Source organism: Astyanax mexicanus, chromosome 17 (assembly GCF_023375975.1).
Source record: "Astyanax mexicanus isolate ESR-SI-001 chromosome 17, AstMex3_surface, whole genome shotgun sequence".
NCBI lineage: Eukaryota > Metazoa > Chordata > Actinopteri > Characiformes > Acestrorhamphidae > Astyanax > Astyanax mexicanus.
The window spans coordinates 26,184,730-26,198,359 of NC_064424.1; the positions used below are offsets into that span (position 1 = coordinate 26,184,730).

Consider the following 13,630-nt stretch of genomic DNA (forward strand, 5'->3'; position numbering starts at 1 on the left):
TAGATCAATTTACACAAGATGACTGAAACAGGAAACTACATATGAGAAGAGGGTTCAACCCTGTGAATGACTTTGCATTAATATAAACAGGCAAGACGCTGGGTTCATGAAAACGAGACATGATTTTAACAATATATATTATTATATTTCAAGGTTGAAATATATGATTGAAAATATTTTATTCAACTGGAATTCACAAAATACCGAACTACAGGTGAACTTTTAATTATTTTGCAAGTAATCGTCTTGTAATGGATGTCAATTAATTTTTAATTTTACGATTTTAAACCTTTTTTAGACACAGTTTTTGAAGCATCTTATCTATAAATATAGATAATTTCCCTATGTCTAATTTGTAACTTCCTCTCAAATGATCACAACAGACATGACCGATCCTGATGGGAATAAACTCAACGATTCTATGTGAAACAGAAAATCACATTAAGATCCCATGTAAATTACATCCATTTGAGTGAGAATTTAAGTCGGAAAAACATTGTTTGCAGCTGTATTACATATCTGTTTAAAATATCTGTTGCAGCATCTCCAGGATCCAGCAGTGTGTTACAGTGTGTTAGAAGAGGAACAGCTCCATGATGGAGCCTCATAAATCCAGCAGTAGAGGAAATGATTCAGAGTGAGTAGCCCTATATCAGCACTTCATATGAAGAAACAGAAAAATGAAAGAATGTATAGATTCCTCATGTTGAAGCTGAATGAGTTTTAGTAAATTTTGCTCTTCATAATAAAGGAACTCTTTTCAGGGTAAGGAGAGCAGCATCTATGAAGTGTGACTGGTCCATGGATCAGCCTGGAAACTTCATCAGTGGAGGAGGAATCTCTAAATTACGGTACAGCACTGCACACAGTAAACACAGTGTACAGCATGCTCCTGAGCTTTCCTGAATATGTGATGTGGGTTGAGCTTTCCTGTGTAAACAGACCTGTTGCACCAGGATAGGAAAACCAAGCAATTGTCTCGTGCCCGGAGCTGACCTAGGGCCTCCAGACAACAAATGGTTATAAATTGAATGCAACAACAAAGTGTAAGAGGCCGTTTAACTTCTAGGATGGTCTTAATTCCCTCTCCCACTAGTTACTGACAGTAGCATAAAACCAGACTGGAACATGTTCAGCAGTATCCATGCACACCAGCTGTTCACTATCTTTAACACTAGAATGGATAAAGCTACTTCACTTTTAAATCATGGAAACAGACCAAAACCTCAGCCTTTATATTTGATAATAATTGATTAACTTTACATATCATTCATATATTAAATATACTTACATATATTAAAGTTTATTTAACTAAATTGAGTACTCAGTTCTGCATGCTGCAAAAAAGGGCGTTTTTGACTCAATCTTAGGCAGAGCATTTTGACTCAGTCTTGCTCAAATAACAGTATTTTAACATTTCAGTAAAGAGGGTGTTTATAGTGTGCTTTGCAGTTTAAACTACGCTTGATCCAACATTATTCATTATAATGTTATTAAATATTTGAAAAACACAGAGGCACAATGCCGGACTGATGGACAACTCAGCTAGAGAAGAAGCGCATTGTGCTTTGTTGTTTTTCAAATATAAAAAATATAAAAGTGAATTTCAGTTAAATAATAGCAAAGTAAAATTTTAATAAATTCATTTTCAGTCAAAGTAAAAAAAAAAAAAAAAATATATATATATATATATATATATATATATATTCAGAAAATAATATAAGTAATGTTAACTAATAGTTACTGTGCATAGTTTTAAGTATATTTTATTTTACTTTCTTTATATGTTGGTTGTTATAGGATGGTGTTTTTTTTTTTTCAAATGTTCAAATGGAAACATTATTATGTGTACTATGCTGTGGTTCCTGAAGGCTTTGGGCATCGTGGTCAGAGAGGGGTGTTGGGGCAAATGTTTTTTTGCTGTGATCCAGAGGTGTTGCGCAGGGTGGGGTCCATTTTGCTTGGGGCCCCTAAATGCCTAAATACCACCCTGTGTGTAAATGCTGGAGTTTTCACTGTGTTCAATGTTTACAGAACTGAATCACAGAGGGCAGTTTCTCCAGCTCCCAGCAGTGTGTCTATGGAGAGTGACTGGTCCATGGAGCAGCCTGGAAACTTCATCACTGGAGGAGGAAGCTCTGAGCCTCGGTACAGCACTGCATGCAGTAAACACACTGTGTGTTCCTAAGCTTTCCTGTAGATGTGCAGTGCGTTGAGCTTCACTGTGTAAATGCTGAATTTTTTACTGTTTAAAATTAACAGAAGTGAAACACAAAGGACAGTTTCTCCAGAGCCCAGCTGTGTGTCTCTGAAAAGTGACTGGTCCATGGATAATCCTACAGACTTCTGCAATGAAGCTGTGACCTCTGACCTAAAGTGAGTAAAGGCTTCAGAATTGGCTCAACAGCTGTAGCTGGTAAAATCTGTACTTACTTTTACTTTTATTTACTTTTGGCAATCTTGCTACCATATGTTTCGCACTATAAGGTGAACTTAAAATCCTTTAATTTTCCCCAAAATCGTCAGTGCGCCTTATAATCTGGTGCATCTTATGTATGAATTTTACTAGTCAGGTTGTACGGAGCAGTAAAGCCACTCCGCTAAAGTACCGCGTTATACATGAGTTTCAGGGAGGTTTCTCCAGCACTCCAGAGACTGAAATAGTATTAGCATTAGCCGCTGACTGCAGCGCTAGTTATTTTGCTGTTCAGAGGTGAGTACATCGGACTGTAGTCTGTGTGTTTACCATGGTGTTGCGGTGTAGCACATGGTCGGGTCCATTTTGCTTGGGGCCCCTAAATGCCTTGAAAGCACCCTGTGTGTAAATGCTGGAGTTTTCACTGTGTTTAATGTTTACAGAACTGAAACACAGAGGGCAGTTTCTCCAGCTCACAGCAGTGTGTCTATGGAGAGTGACTGGTCCATGGAGCAGCCTGGAAACTTCATCAGTGGAGAAGGAAGCTCTGAGCCTCGGTACAGCACTGCATGCAGTAAACAACACACTGTGTGTTTCTGAGATTTCCTGTAGATGTGCAGTGTGTTGAGCTTCACTGTGTAAAATGCTGAATTTTTTACTGTTTAAAATGAACAGAAGTGAAACACAGAGGACAGTTTCTCCAGAGCCCAGCTGTGTGTCTATGAAAAGTGACTGGTCCATGGATAATCCTACAGACTTCTGCAATGAAGCTGTGACCTCTGACCCAAAGTGAGTAAAGGCTTTAAAATTGGCTCAACAGCTTTTTCTTTTGATTATTTTTGGCAGTCTTGCTACCATATTTCTTTGCATTATAGGGTGAACTTAAAATCCTTTCATTTTCCCCAAGATCGTCAGTGCGCCTTATAATCCGGTGCATTTTATGTATGAATTTTACTAGTCAGGTTGTAAGGTGCACTAAGTACCACTAAGGTACCACATTATGCAGGAGTTCCAGGGAGGTTTCTCCAGCACTGAGACTGGAGTAGTATTAGCATTAGCTGCTGACTGCAGTGCTAGTTATTCGCTGTTTAGAGGTGAGCATAGCGGACTGTAGACCGTGTGTTTACTGTGTTAAAACAAGGTACGTGGGACAAACTGCTAGCTGATAGCGCCCTGGCTTACTGGAATACTCAGGGTTCTTCAGTGCAGTGCTGTCAGCCAGCATTATTTAATACTAAGTGCTAACTGCGCTAAAATATTGGAAATCTAAGCTTACTGTAAGTAAACGGAAGCGATTTACTTAACCAAATAAACTTTTCAGGAGAGAAATCTGTGTAGATTAACATCCAGCGCTCATTTGACTGTAAAAAATAAATAGACATTCATTGATAGTTAACCTTATAATACGGTGCTCTAATTCTCTGTAAAATAGGTATTTCACACACACCCACACAAGCTGTTTTTCATCATGCTGTTCCTCTGAACCCAGCTTGATGTGATGGTAAGATGGTTTTTAACTAACTGACCTAAACAATATTCTAAAACACTAAACGTTAAATGTCACAGTAAATTATAAAACCAGCTAAGCTAAAATACTATACACATTTCTGTCCATAAAGGCAGTAGATTGATATATTTAAATAAAATTCATGATAAAGTTTGAATTATTTTAGTGTTGATGGAGTGATTATTGAATGCTTGGGTACAAAGATAGCCTGTTGGTAACAATTGTAACAAACTGTTAGTAAATACTAAATAATTAAAATGTACAGATTTAAAAGAATAAGAATGCTCACTCTTTAAAGACTAATTTATGTTTTACTACATAATATTTGCAATATTAATAATAATAATATTAATGATAATAATAATAATAATTATTATTATTGGAAATATTGCTTGTGTTTGTTGATGTTGTCTACAAATGTGAGTTGCTGTATCGGATGATTTATTTACTTTGATGACAGTGTGGTTTTGATATATCCACAGCATCAAAAAGAAGAAAAGTTATAGTATTCCAATGGCTAAACTGGATCACATATTCAAGGTTAGTCTTAGACCATGTTCATGACGAGGGTCTCTGTTTTTTTATTTATTTTAATGTTCAGTTTAATACTGCCTTAAAGATTGAAAACTGTTCTAATCATAATTTAGTCCCCTTCAGTTGATGATGTTTTATAACTGTAACAGTGTTAATATTAATATTTTAATATGCTGTTCAGTAACATGATATTTAAACCCTTTACACATTCAGCCATCTCTTTTTGTAATGTTACAGTTTTAGTGATTCTCTGATGTTTGTTCGTAATCAGAAGCTGCGGCAGAAATTTATTTCACTGGTGGAGAATGAACTGAACACATTTAAGAAGCTCCTGAGTCCAGATTACCCAGCATGCCCTGAGAAAGAGGTGGATGATGATCAGAGAGAGGGACTGCTGGAGATCACATTACACATCTTGAGGAACATGAAGGAGACAGACCTCGCTAACACTCTACAGAGCAGTAAGAGTTCTGGGTCATGATCATTGTTACGAACACAAGTCCTGCTTTTCAAAGATAATAGAAAAATAAAGTTCTCTGGATTCTGTAATTGTTAGATATATATTATTAGCTCTAAAACACTAAAGCTGCTACAGAAACACCACACCACAATCTTTGTTTTTCATTTGTTTACTGTATTAAAGTGTTGGTCTATGCAGAGACATTTACTGCATAAGCACAACTGATAACATGTATCCTATTATCTTGCTGTCTTTCCAGAATTGGCCCCAGCTAGTCATCGAAAGCTCAAATCCAACCTGAGAGATAAATGTCAGAGAATTAATGAAGGAATCTCAGACCATGGAAACTCAGCTTTTCTAAATGAAATCTACACAGAGCTCTACATCACAGAGGGAGGGACTGGAGAGGTCAATCAGGAACATGAGGTGAATCACATTGAAGCTGCATCCAGAAAAACAGCAACACAGGAGATTTCAATCAAATGTCATGACATATTTAAACCATTAACAGTACAAAACCAGCCCATTAGAACTGTACTGACTAAAGGAGTTGCTGGAATTGGAAAAACAGTCTCTGTGCAGAAGTTCATTCTGGACTGGGCTGAAGGAAAGGAAAATCAGGATGTTCTTTTCATATTCCCACTTCCCTTCAGAGAACTGAATCTGATAAAGAAGAAGAAGCTCAGTCTGGTGAATCTTCTCCAGCACTTCTTCCCAGAAACACAAGATTTAAAACCAAGACACTATAAATGCTTTAAAATCATGTTCGTCTTTGATGGGCTTGATGAGTGTCGTCTGCCTCTAGATTTCAAGAACAACGAGAAGTTGGTGGATATAGAAAAACAAACCTCAGTAGATGTTCTACTGACAAACCTCATCAAGGGGAATATGCTTCCCTCTGCTCTCCTCTGGATCACCTCACGACCAGCAGCAGTTGGTCAGATCCCTCCTGAGTGTGTTGATCAGGTCACAGAAGTGCGGGGTTTCGGTGACTCTCAGAAGCAGGAGTACTTCAAGAAGAGAATCAGTGACCGGAACCTGGCCAACAAAGTTTTCACACACATCAAGTCTTTAAGAAGCCTCTACATCATGTGCCACATACCTGTCTTCTGCTGGATTGCAGCCACTGTTCTTGAGAAAATGCTCAGTGACACTGAGAGAAAGGAAACCCCCAAAACCTTGACACAGATGTTTACACACTTTCTGATTGTTCAGATTAAACACATGAGCCAGAAATACAGTGGAAAAACTGAACTTGATCCTTGTCAAGCTAAAAAAAAGTATCCTGGCTCTGGGGAAACTTGCTTTTCAGCAGCTCGAAAAAGGAAACCTGATTTTCTATGAGGAAGACCTAAGAAAGAGTGGCATTGATGTTAGGGAAGTGTCAGTGTACTCAGGAGTGTGCACCCAGATCTTCAGAGAGGAACATGAGCTGCACCTGGGCAAGGTCTTTAGCTTTGTACATCTGAGCGTTCAGGAGTTCCTTGCTGCTTTATATGCGTTTCTCAATAAAAAAGATATGAATCCAAAAAACACTGATCAGCAAACTACTAAACTGTCCAAACTTTTCAGCAGATTGGCAATGACTGATTTCCTCAAGAGTGCAGTGGACAAAGCCTTACAGAGTGAGAGTGGACACCTGGACCTGTTCCTTCGTTTCCTTCTGGGTCTCTCGCTGGAGTCTAATCAGACTCTCTTACGAGGCATACTGACACATACAGAAAGGAGCCCTCACAGCAATGAAGAAATCATCAATTACATCAAGCAGAAGATTGAGGAGAATCCTACTCCAGAGAAATCCATCAATTTGTTCCACTGTTTGAATGAACTGAATGATCATTCTTTAGTGCAGGATGTTCAGAAATACATTAGGAGAGGTGCTCACCATCATCTTCATCAGGCCAGTCTCTCTCCTGCTCAATGGTCAGCTCTCGTGTTTGTGTTGCTGAACTCAGAGAAAGAGCTGGATGAGTTTGACCTCAGTAAATATGATCCATCAGAGGAGTGTCTTCTAAGGCTGCTGCCAGTAGTCAAATCATCCAGAAGAGCTATGTATGTATTTTTATTCAGACATTTGTTTTTAATGAACTACTGATATTTAGAATGATGGGTTAAAAATATTTTTAGACTCTCTCATCAGTTTCCAATTAATCATTTTTTTATTCACGTTTGTATTAAATCAACACATTTGCAATCAATAACCTAAATGCTTCAACAGTTTTTTTAATTATTTCTGTCAATATCTTGCCACAGCCTACAAATAATCTGTGAAATTGTGCCCTGCCAAAAAATATGCAGAATCTGGATAGCAGTCCTATTAAAAAACACAGAGAGACTAAAGTCTTATTCTAACAAAGATACTTAACATCAGTATGGGATCATTGAGGGTAGATTATTTGTCTTATTTCTTATTCTCTATGACTTTTAGTACATCCTAATGATTACTATTTATTTGCGACATTAAAAGCAATGCTTACGATAGGGATTCAGGAACCTCCACTAGCTCTTTGGATTTTGAAAGGTTAAAGTAACTTTACATTCTCTACAGTGTACACAATTCTGCACATCCTGTAGGATATCCTGAGCATATATACCCTGGATGTTTAGTGGTTTAACAAGCAGGTGGGAAAATAATAAAGGGGCACTGACTACACAACATTGTGTCTCTTAGGGCAATTATAGATGGACACTTATTAAGACACTTTCAAAATTTCTTGATCATCATACATTATTGCACACTAATGGCCACTTGATCCCTTTTTAGTATAACAAGGGCAACCAAAATGGGAGTTTTTGCCACTTTAGAGGGCATTTTAGCAATGCCTTTCAACCATGGAGTACCAAGGAGGATGATTATAACCTTGAGTCCACCAGTGTGTATGATACACAAACACAATTTGTGCACTTTAAATGTGTTATGTCAAAAATGTTACAATTAAAAGTTGAATACTGTTAAAGTGTTTCTTTTTTCTTTTCTTTCCTAGGAGGAATTTTGTGGGTTTAGAAATATATTTGAGAAAATGATTTTCACAGTACATTTTTTCTACTTTTTTGTTCTATATTTCATTACAAATCATTAAAAAATACTTGTTAAATGTTGAATGTTGTGATACTTTGATCTTAAAATGTATTCTAAAATATTCTAGAATATTCTACATTGTCTTTTAGTGGTTCATTACCCCAGTCTTTAATCACTATATTGAAGCACCAGTATCTTACACTGGTTCTGTTTCAAAATCTAATTCTGATTCATTTAATACTCTTTTAGGTTATAGTGAAATCTGTTTATTCTTTATTTTTTAGACTAGCTTCATGTAATATTGGAGAGAAAACATGTGAAAATCTGGGATTAGTTTTAAACCTGGAAAACTCCTCCTTAAAAGAGCTGGACCTCAGTAATAATGATCTGCAGGATTCAGGAGTGGAGCTGCTCTCTGCTGGACTGAAGAGTTCACACTGTAAACTTCAGATTCTCAGGTTAGTGTTTCAGTTCCTTCATTCTAGATGTCTAAATATAAGACCCAATACATATGTCTTTATTATCATCATGAGTGCACCACATAGTGGTAAATTTAAGGAGTACTTAACAATTTAATGCTATTTTACCCACTGCTCCTACAGGTCTAGGTTCAAAATAGAATAAGGGAAACACGGAAGTGGGATTTAACTGAAGTAAATGTATACATGTATAGGGTGCAGGGGAATCATTCACATGGCTTTAAAATAAAAGAAAAGTTTTCTAGAGGCATTTAAACATGTTATTTTTAGGAACAGAGATTTAGTGTATAATAGCCGTTGGGTTGAACTGTACATTTGTTTCCAAAGTATCAAATTTTTCTTCCTCTCTCTTTCTACAGATTATCTGGTTGTATGATCACAGAAAAAGGCTTTTCTTCTCTTGCCTCAGCTCTGAGTTCAAACCCCTACCACCTAAAAGAATTGGATCTGACTTTCAACCACCCAGAAGAATCAGGAGTGAAGCTGCTTTCTGCTAGACTGGAGGATCCACACTGCAAATTGGAGACACTCAGGTATGGTCAACAGAAATGTTCTGTGATTCCAATTGTGCATTTCTTGTGAACCAACTGATAAAACATGACAATCAGGTACAGTTAAGTCTAGAAATATTTGGACAGTGACTCAATCTTTATAATTTGGGTTCTGCATGCCACCACACTGGAACTGAAATTAAAGAACTGAGATTTAATTGAAATGTAGACTTCAAGGTTTAATTCAAAAGGATGCAAATTGGAGACACTCAGGTATGGTCAACAGGGATGTTCTGTAATTTCAATTTCAACAGATTTTAAAATATATATGCAGAGGCTGCTGGCATGTTGGCATGCTGTCTGGCTGGTCTGTGTAGCTTTTATTTATTTATATCGTTTTTCCATTCCTAATGCTTCAATAGGAAAACAGTAACAACCTATTTTCCTTTTTTTAATGAGCTAAATAAGATTAATGGTAACTTCACTTGATATGTGCTGCTCACCATTTATTTCATCTGTTTGCACATTATTACATTTTTAAATGCTTTAGATTGTGACACATTATATTACAGCAACTTTTCTGCTGTTTGCTAATGGCAGTATTGCCCTGCGGCCTTTTAATGCCATATTAGTATAATGTCAGTCTTTACTGGCAAGATGTAGCATTTTACAGCTTATTAGGTGTAGAGGTGGTTTACATTTAGAATTTAGTGTGATTACTTTTCTTTTTTTATCTAAACTTTAAATGAGTTGGATGATCAGAAACATTTAAAATAAAATCTCACACTGTCTTGGTCTGTGTGTTTGTGTGTTTAGAGTGGAACATGGAGGGAAGATCAGAATGAAACCAGGTCTAAAGAAATGTGAGCACACACACACACATACACAAACACACACACACACACAGTTATAGCAAACACTCTCCCTCGATCTCTGTCTTTTTCTTTTTCTTCTTCACCATATACCAACATACGCAATACACACTCTCACTGAAATGTTCCTTTTCATGTGTTTAGGGGCCTGTGATCTTACACTGGATCCAAACACAGCACACACAAATCTCTGTCTGACTGAGGGGAACAGAAAGGTGGAGTGGGTGAGGGAGGAACAGCCGTATCCTGATCTTCCAGAGAGGTTTAATCACTGGGAGCAGGTGATGAGTAGAGAGATCCTAAGCGGACGCTGTTACTGGGAGGCTAAGTGGAATGGAGAAGAAGTTGATGTGGCTTTAACTTATAAAACCATCAGCAGAAAAGGAGACAGATCAGACTCTATGTTTGGACAGAATGTAAATTCCTGGAATCTGAGCTGTTCTGATAAAGGTTACACTGTTTATCACAACAAAAACGGCACTGATCTCCCTCCTCCTTCCTCTGGCTCTGGGCGAGTAGGAGTGTATGTGGACTGTGCGGCCGGCACTCTGTCCTTCTACAGTGTCGCCTCTGACACACACACACTCACACACTTACACACATTCAACACCACATTCACTCAACCCCTCTATGCAGGGTTTTGGTGTGATCAAGGCTCTTCAGTGTCTGTGTGTAAGATAGAATAACCCCTGGTGTCTGTGTGTGTGTCTGTGGTTCAGAGCACAATAGAAACACAAGCTGTATAAATTGGTAAAAATAAATAAATAAATAATTAACAGTACTCATAATCATAATAATCACATAATCATTAAGTAATAACTCAATTAAATATTAATATTGATGTAATAGATTCTGCTTCTGACTTTTGTGTTCAGTACTGGGATCTCCAATGATGTACATATAGATAATATAATCAGTATATTAATGACTCTTGTGAGGAGTGATTGCAAAATAAAGGTATACATTTTGGTGTTATTTTAAAAATTGCTTACATGCTAACAAAACATTTTTTCAAGGAGTGGCTGCTAATGATATGCTGCATAAATGTAATTCTAATCAGTAAGGTTGAACTTGTCGAAGGGGGTCTGTACAGGGGTGGATTCACTATTTAAGAAGATTTGACCTCTCTGTCTTGTGGGAGAGGTATAAGCTATGATGTACACAAAACTGTCATGGCCAGATCCAGCTTGGTGATGTTTTTTTTTTTTTTAAATGTATCAATTAATGTTGCAATATGGAGAATACATTTCAGTCAGTGTGCAGCACTAGTGATGTGTGTGGTGTTTGATCATTCACTTATTGTCATTCTGACAAAATATGCCCTGTTTTTCTTAAGCATTCGTAAAAAACTGTTACACGATTATATTGATATCAGACAGTGTTGTGTGTATTTTATTGTATTGTCCATATCTTTAGTGTTAGTTTTATGATTAATGTAATCCTTTCTTCCTAAGATATAGCAGAATAATAAAAAAAAATTGAAAGTTTGAAAATTAACTAAAGGAACACTGAAGATAAAAAGACAGTTTGGAGGACAAAAATTAAATGGTTAAAAAATGGATGGGCTTAGCTATACACTCACTTCGTGAAACCTTGTACTGTCCATACTTTCTACAGCCATGTTTTATTGCTATTTAGTGATTTAATCTAAGTTTTGCACTTTGACCTGCTGTTGGACAGTTAAAAAATACTACTTTTCATCATTGATATATAGATGTTTATGAACTGTACTGTATCTAGCTCTGAGTTAATGGAGGATCTGATTTGTTCTGCTGTAAACTCTGGATTACATGCAGCTGGAACAGCAGCAACATCCATTCCTAGAAACTCTGTAGTTACCCAGCTTTGACCCCCTCACCCATTTTACCACTCTGCAACTCCAAAGCCTTTTTAAGTGTTTTAGTGTACAATGATGTTTAACCGCTGGGATACCAAGTCTGTGTGAGGCCTCTGTGACATAACCTAATGGCTGATTGGGGATGATGGCAAATGGCCCGCATTTAATTACACATCGACCTGCCAGGAGGTCTGTATCGACTGCCCTCTCTCGCTTTCTCTCCACCAATTGATGGATACAGTGAAGGGATTAGCAAGCAAACAGAAACTTGCTGGCATAAAAGGAATATCCATGTTACAGCTGATCAGTTCTCCTAAGAGAACGCCTGCAGAAATGCAAACGTAAAACCGGTCCAGTTCTCAGCATAGAGTCATTTTAGGTCCCTCCAATGCACATGATAAAACCACCAAGCTTGGAAGATTCTTTTAAAAACATGTAAAGCTTCAACACTAAATGCACATTCTGTTATGTCAGTATTATGTTTTACACAAAACAAGCAAAACAAGATGACCATCTCTTTACTTCTACATCCATTGACCATTATTGAAGCTCTACTGAGGAGATATAGGAGAACTGTGGTTTTATAATTACAGACTATAGTTCTTCTGTTTCTTTGGTGTTTAAAAGTCCTGGTTTTAGAACTTCTTACAGTATAACAATTGCATTAAGGACCAAAGCTTAGTTTTTTAAAGTCATAATTACTTTAATTTGATGAATGTTATTAAAATGTTAATGTTAATCAATTTGGGGTTCACTAGGCTCCCTGTTTCATTTGTATATATCCCCATTGAAAATGAATGCAATATAGTACATTTCAGATATATTAAAGAAGCTTAGTTGGACTGGAGTTTGTCTGGAGTTGTCTTGAGTCTCTGCACGGATTATATTCATACTAGGCTACATACAACATGTTATGTTCTTGCTGAAGTGTAAGACGGCGTAATGTGTGCAGGTGTCATGGATTGCGTATAAACCAATAGGGTTTTGGAATGGTATATGTTTATACTTCTCATCCAACCACAATCAAATTCACTTTCTCTGGATGGAGAGATTTACTTGGATAGGGTTTTTGTTTTTGAATAAAAACAAGCTGAAATTAAACAGAAGTAACAAGGCTATTTTTAAAATGTAAGGAGTAGAAAGTTGAGATAATTGTGTGAAAATGTAAGGATTGGAAGTAAAAAGTCTGAAAAATAACTACTCCAGTAAAGTAAAGATAACCAAAATTTCTACTTGAGGCCTCTCTGTTGAGAATGGGTTACTGCGCCAAGCATGTGGAAGAATCAATTTTAACTGGGCAGGTGTGATGCGGTCTCCTTTCAGAGCATAACCTGCATCCGATTCCAGGGTATGTTCAGTCAGAGAGAAAGAGAGGGAGAGTGAGCTCAGTCAGAAACTTCATTCCTTTGCTAGTTTGGTTTTACTATGAGTGAATGAGCTACTAAGGTTTGAGTCTCCCCTTCTGAAGTCTCCATTGCTCCACCAGCTGCTTGCATTTAGTAAAACTGAGCTGGATCCTCTTTTAGAGGCTGTACATGTGACGTAAGTATGTAAAGACGTGTGACATGGCTAGAAGAACTTGTACCTTCTCCAGAAATTACTCTGCTTTCAGGATGCCGAGTGGTCCAGCGGTCTAAAGTGCTGCCACTATGAGCGGGAGGTCGGGAGGAGCGGTAGGTGGCAAGCTGCCGGCGCTCAGAGGGAGCAAAATTGGCCCTGCTCCCTCTGGGTGGGTAGATGGCGCTCTCCCTCACATCACCAAAGGTTGATGCCCCCAGCACAGGGCATCTGTGTACCGGAACCGAACCGCTGCGCTTTCCTCCGAGTGCGCTGTGTCAGCAAAGAAGCGGTGACTGACTTCCCATGCATCGGAGGAAGCATGTGTTAGTCTTCACCCTCCTGGTGTGTTGGAGCATTACTAGTGATAGCGGGAGTACTAGTGAGTGGGTTGGGTAATTGGCAGTGTAAATTGGGGAGACTGCCACTTAAAGTAAGGTAATGAAGTATGAAGTAAG

The 13,630-nt window shown here is 37.7% G+C and overlaps 1 protein-coding gene across 1 annotated transcript; it reads left to right on the plus strand.

Annotated features, from left to right (window-relative positions):
- Nucleotides 1-786: 786 nt before the first annotated feature.
- LOC103040591 (NLR family CARD domain-containing protein 3) lies at nucleotides 787-11,191 on the plus strand. The gene is given in 13 exon segments (XM_049466683.1): nucleotides 787-851; nucleotides 2,035-2,148; nucleotides 2,263-2,376; nucleotides 2,860-2,973; nucleotides 3,092-3,205; nucleotides 4,406-4,463; nucleotides 4,729-4,918; nucleotides 5,177-6,165; nucleotides 6,167-6,969; nucleotides 8,221-8,394; nucleotides 8,775-8,948; nucleotides 9,723-9,769; nucleotides 9,923-11,191. Coding segments are annotated over 13 exon segments (3,483 nt in total). The 5' UTR covers nucleotides 787-801; the 3' UTR covers nucleotides 10,465-11,191.
- Nucleotides 11,192-13,630: the final 2,439 nt, after the last annotated feature.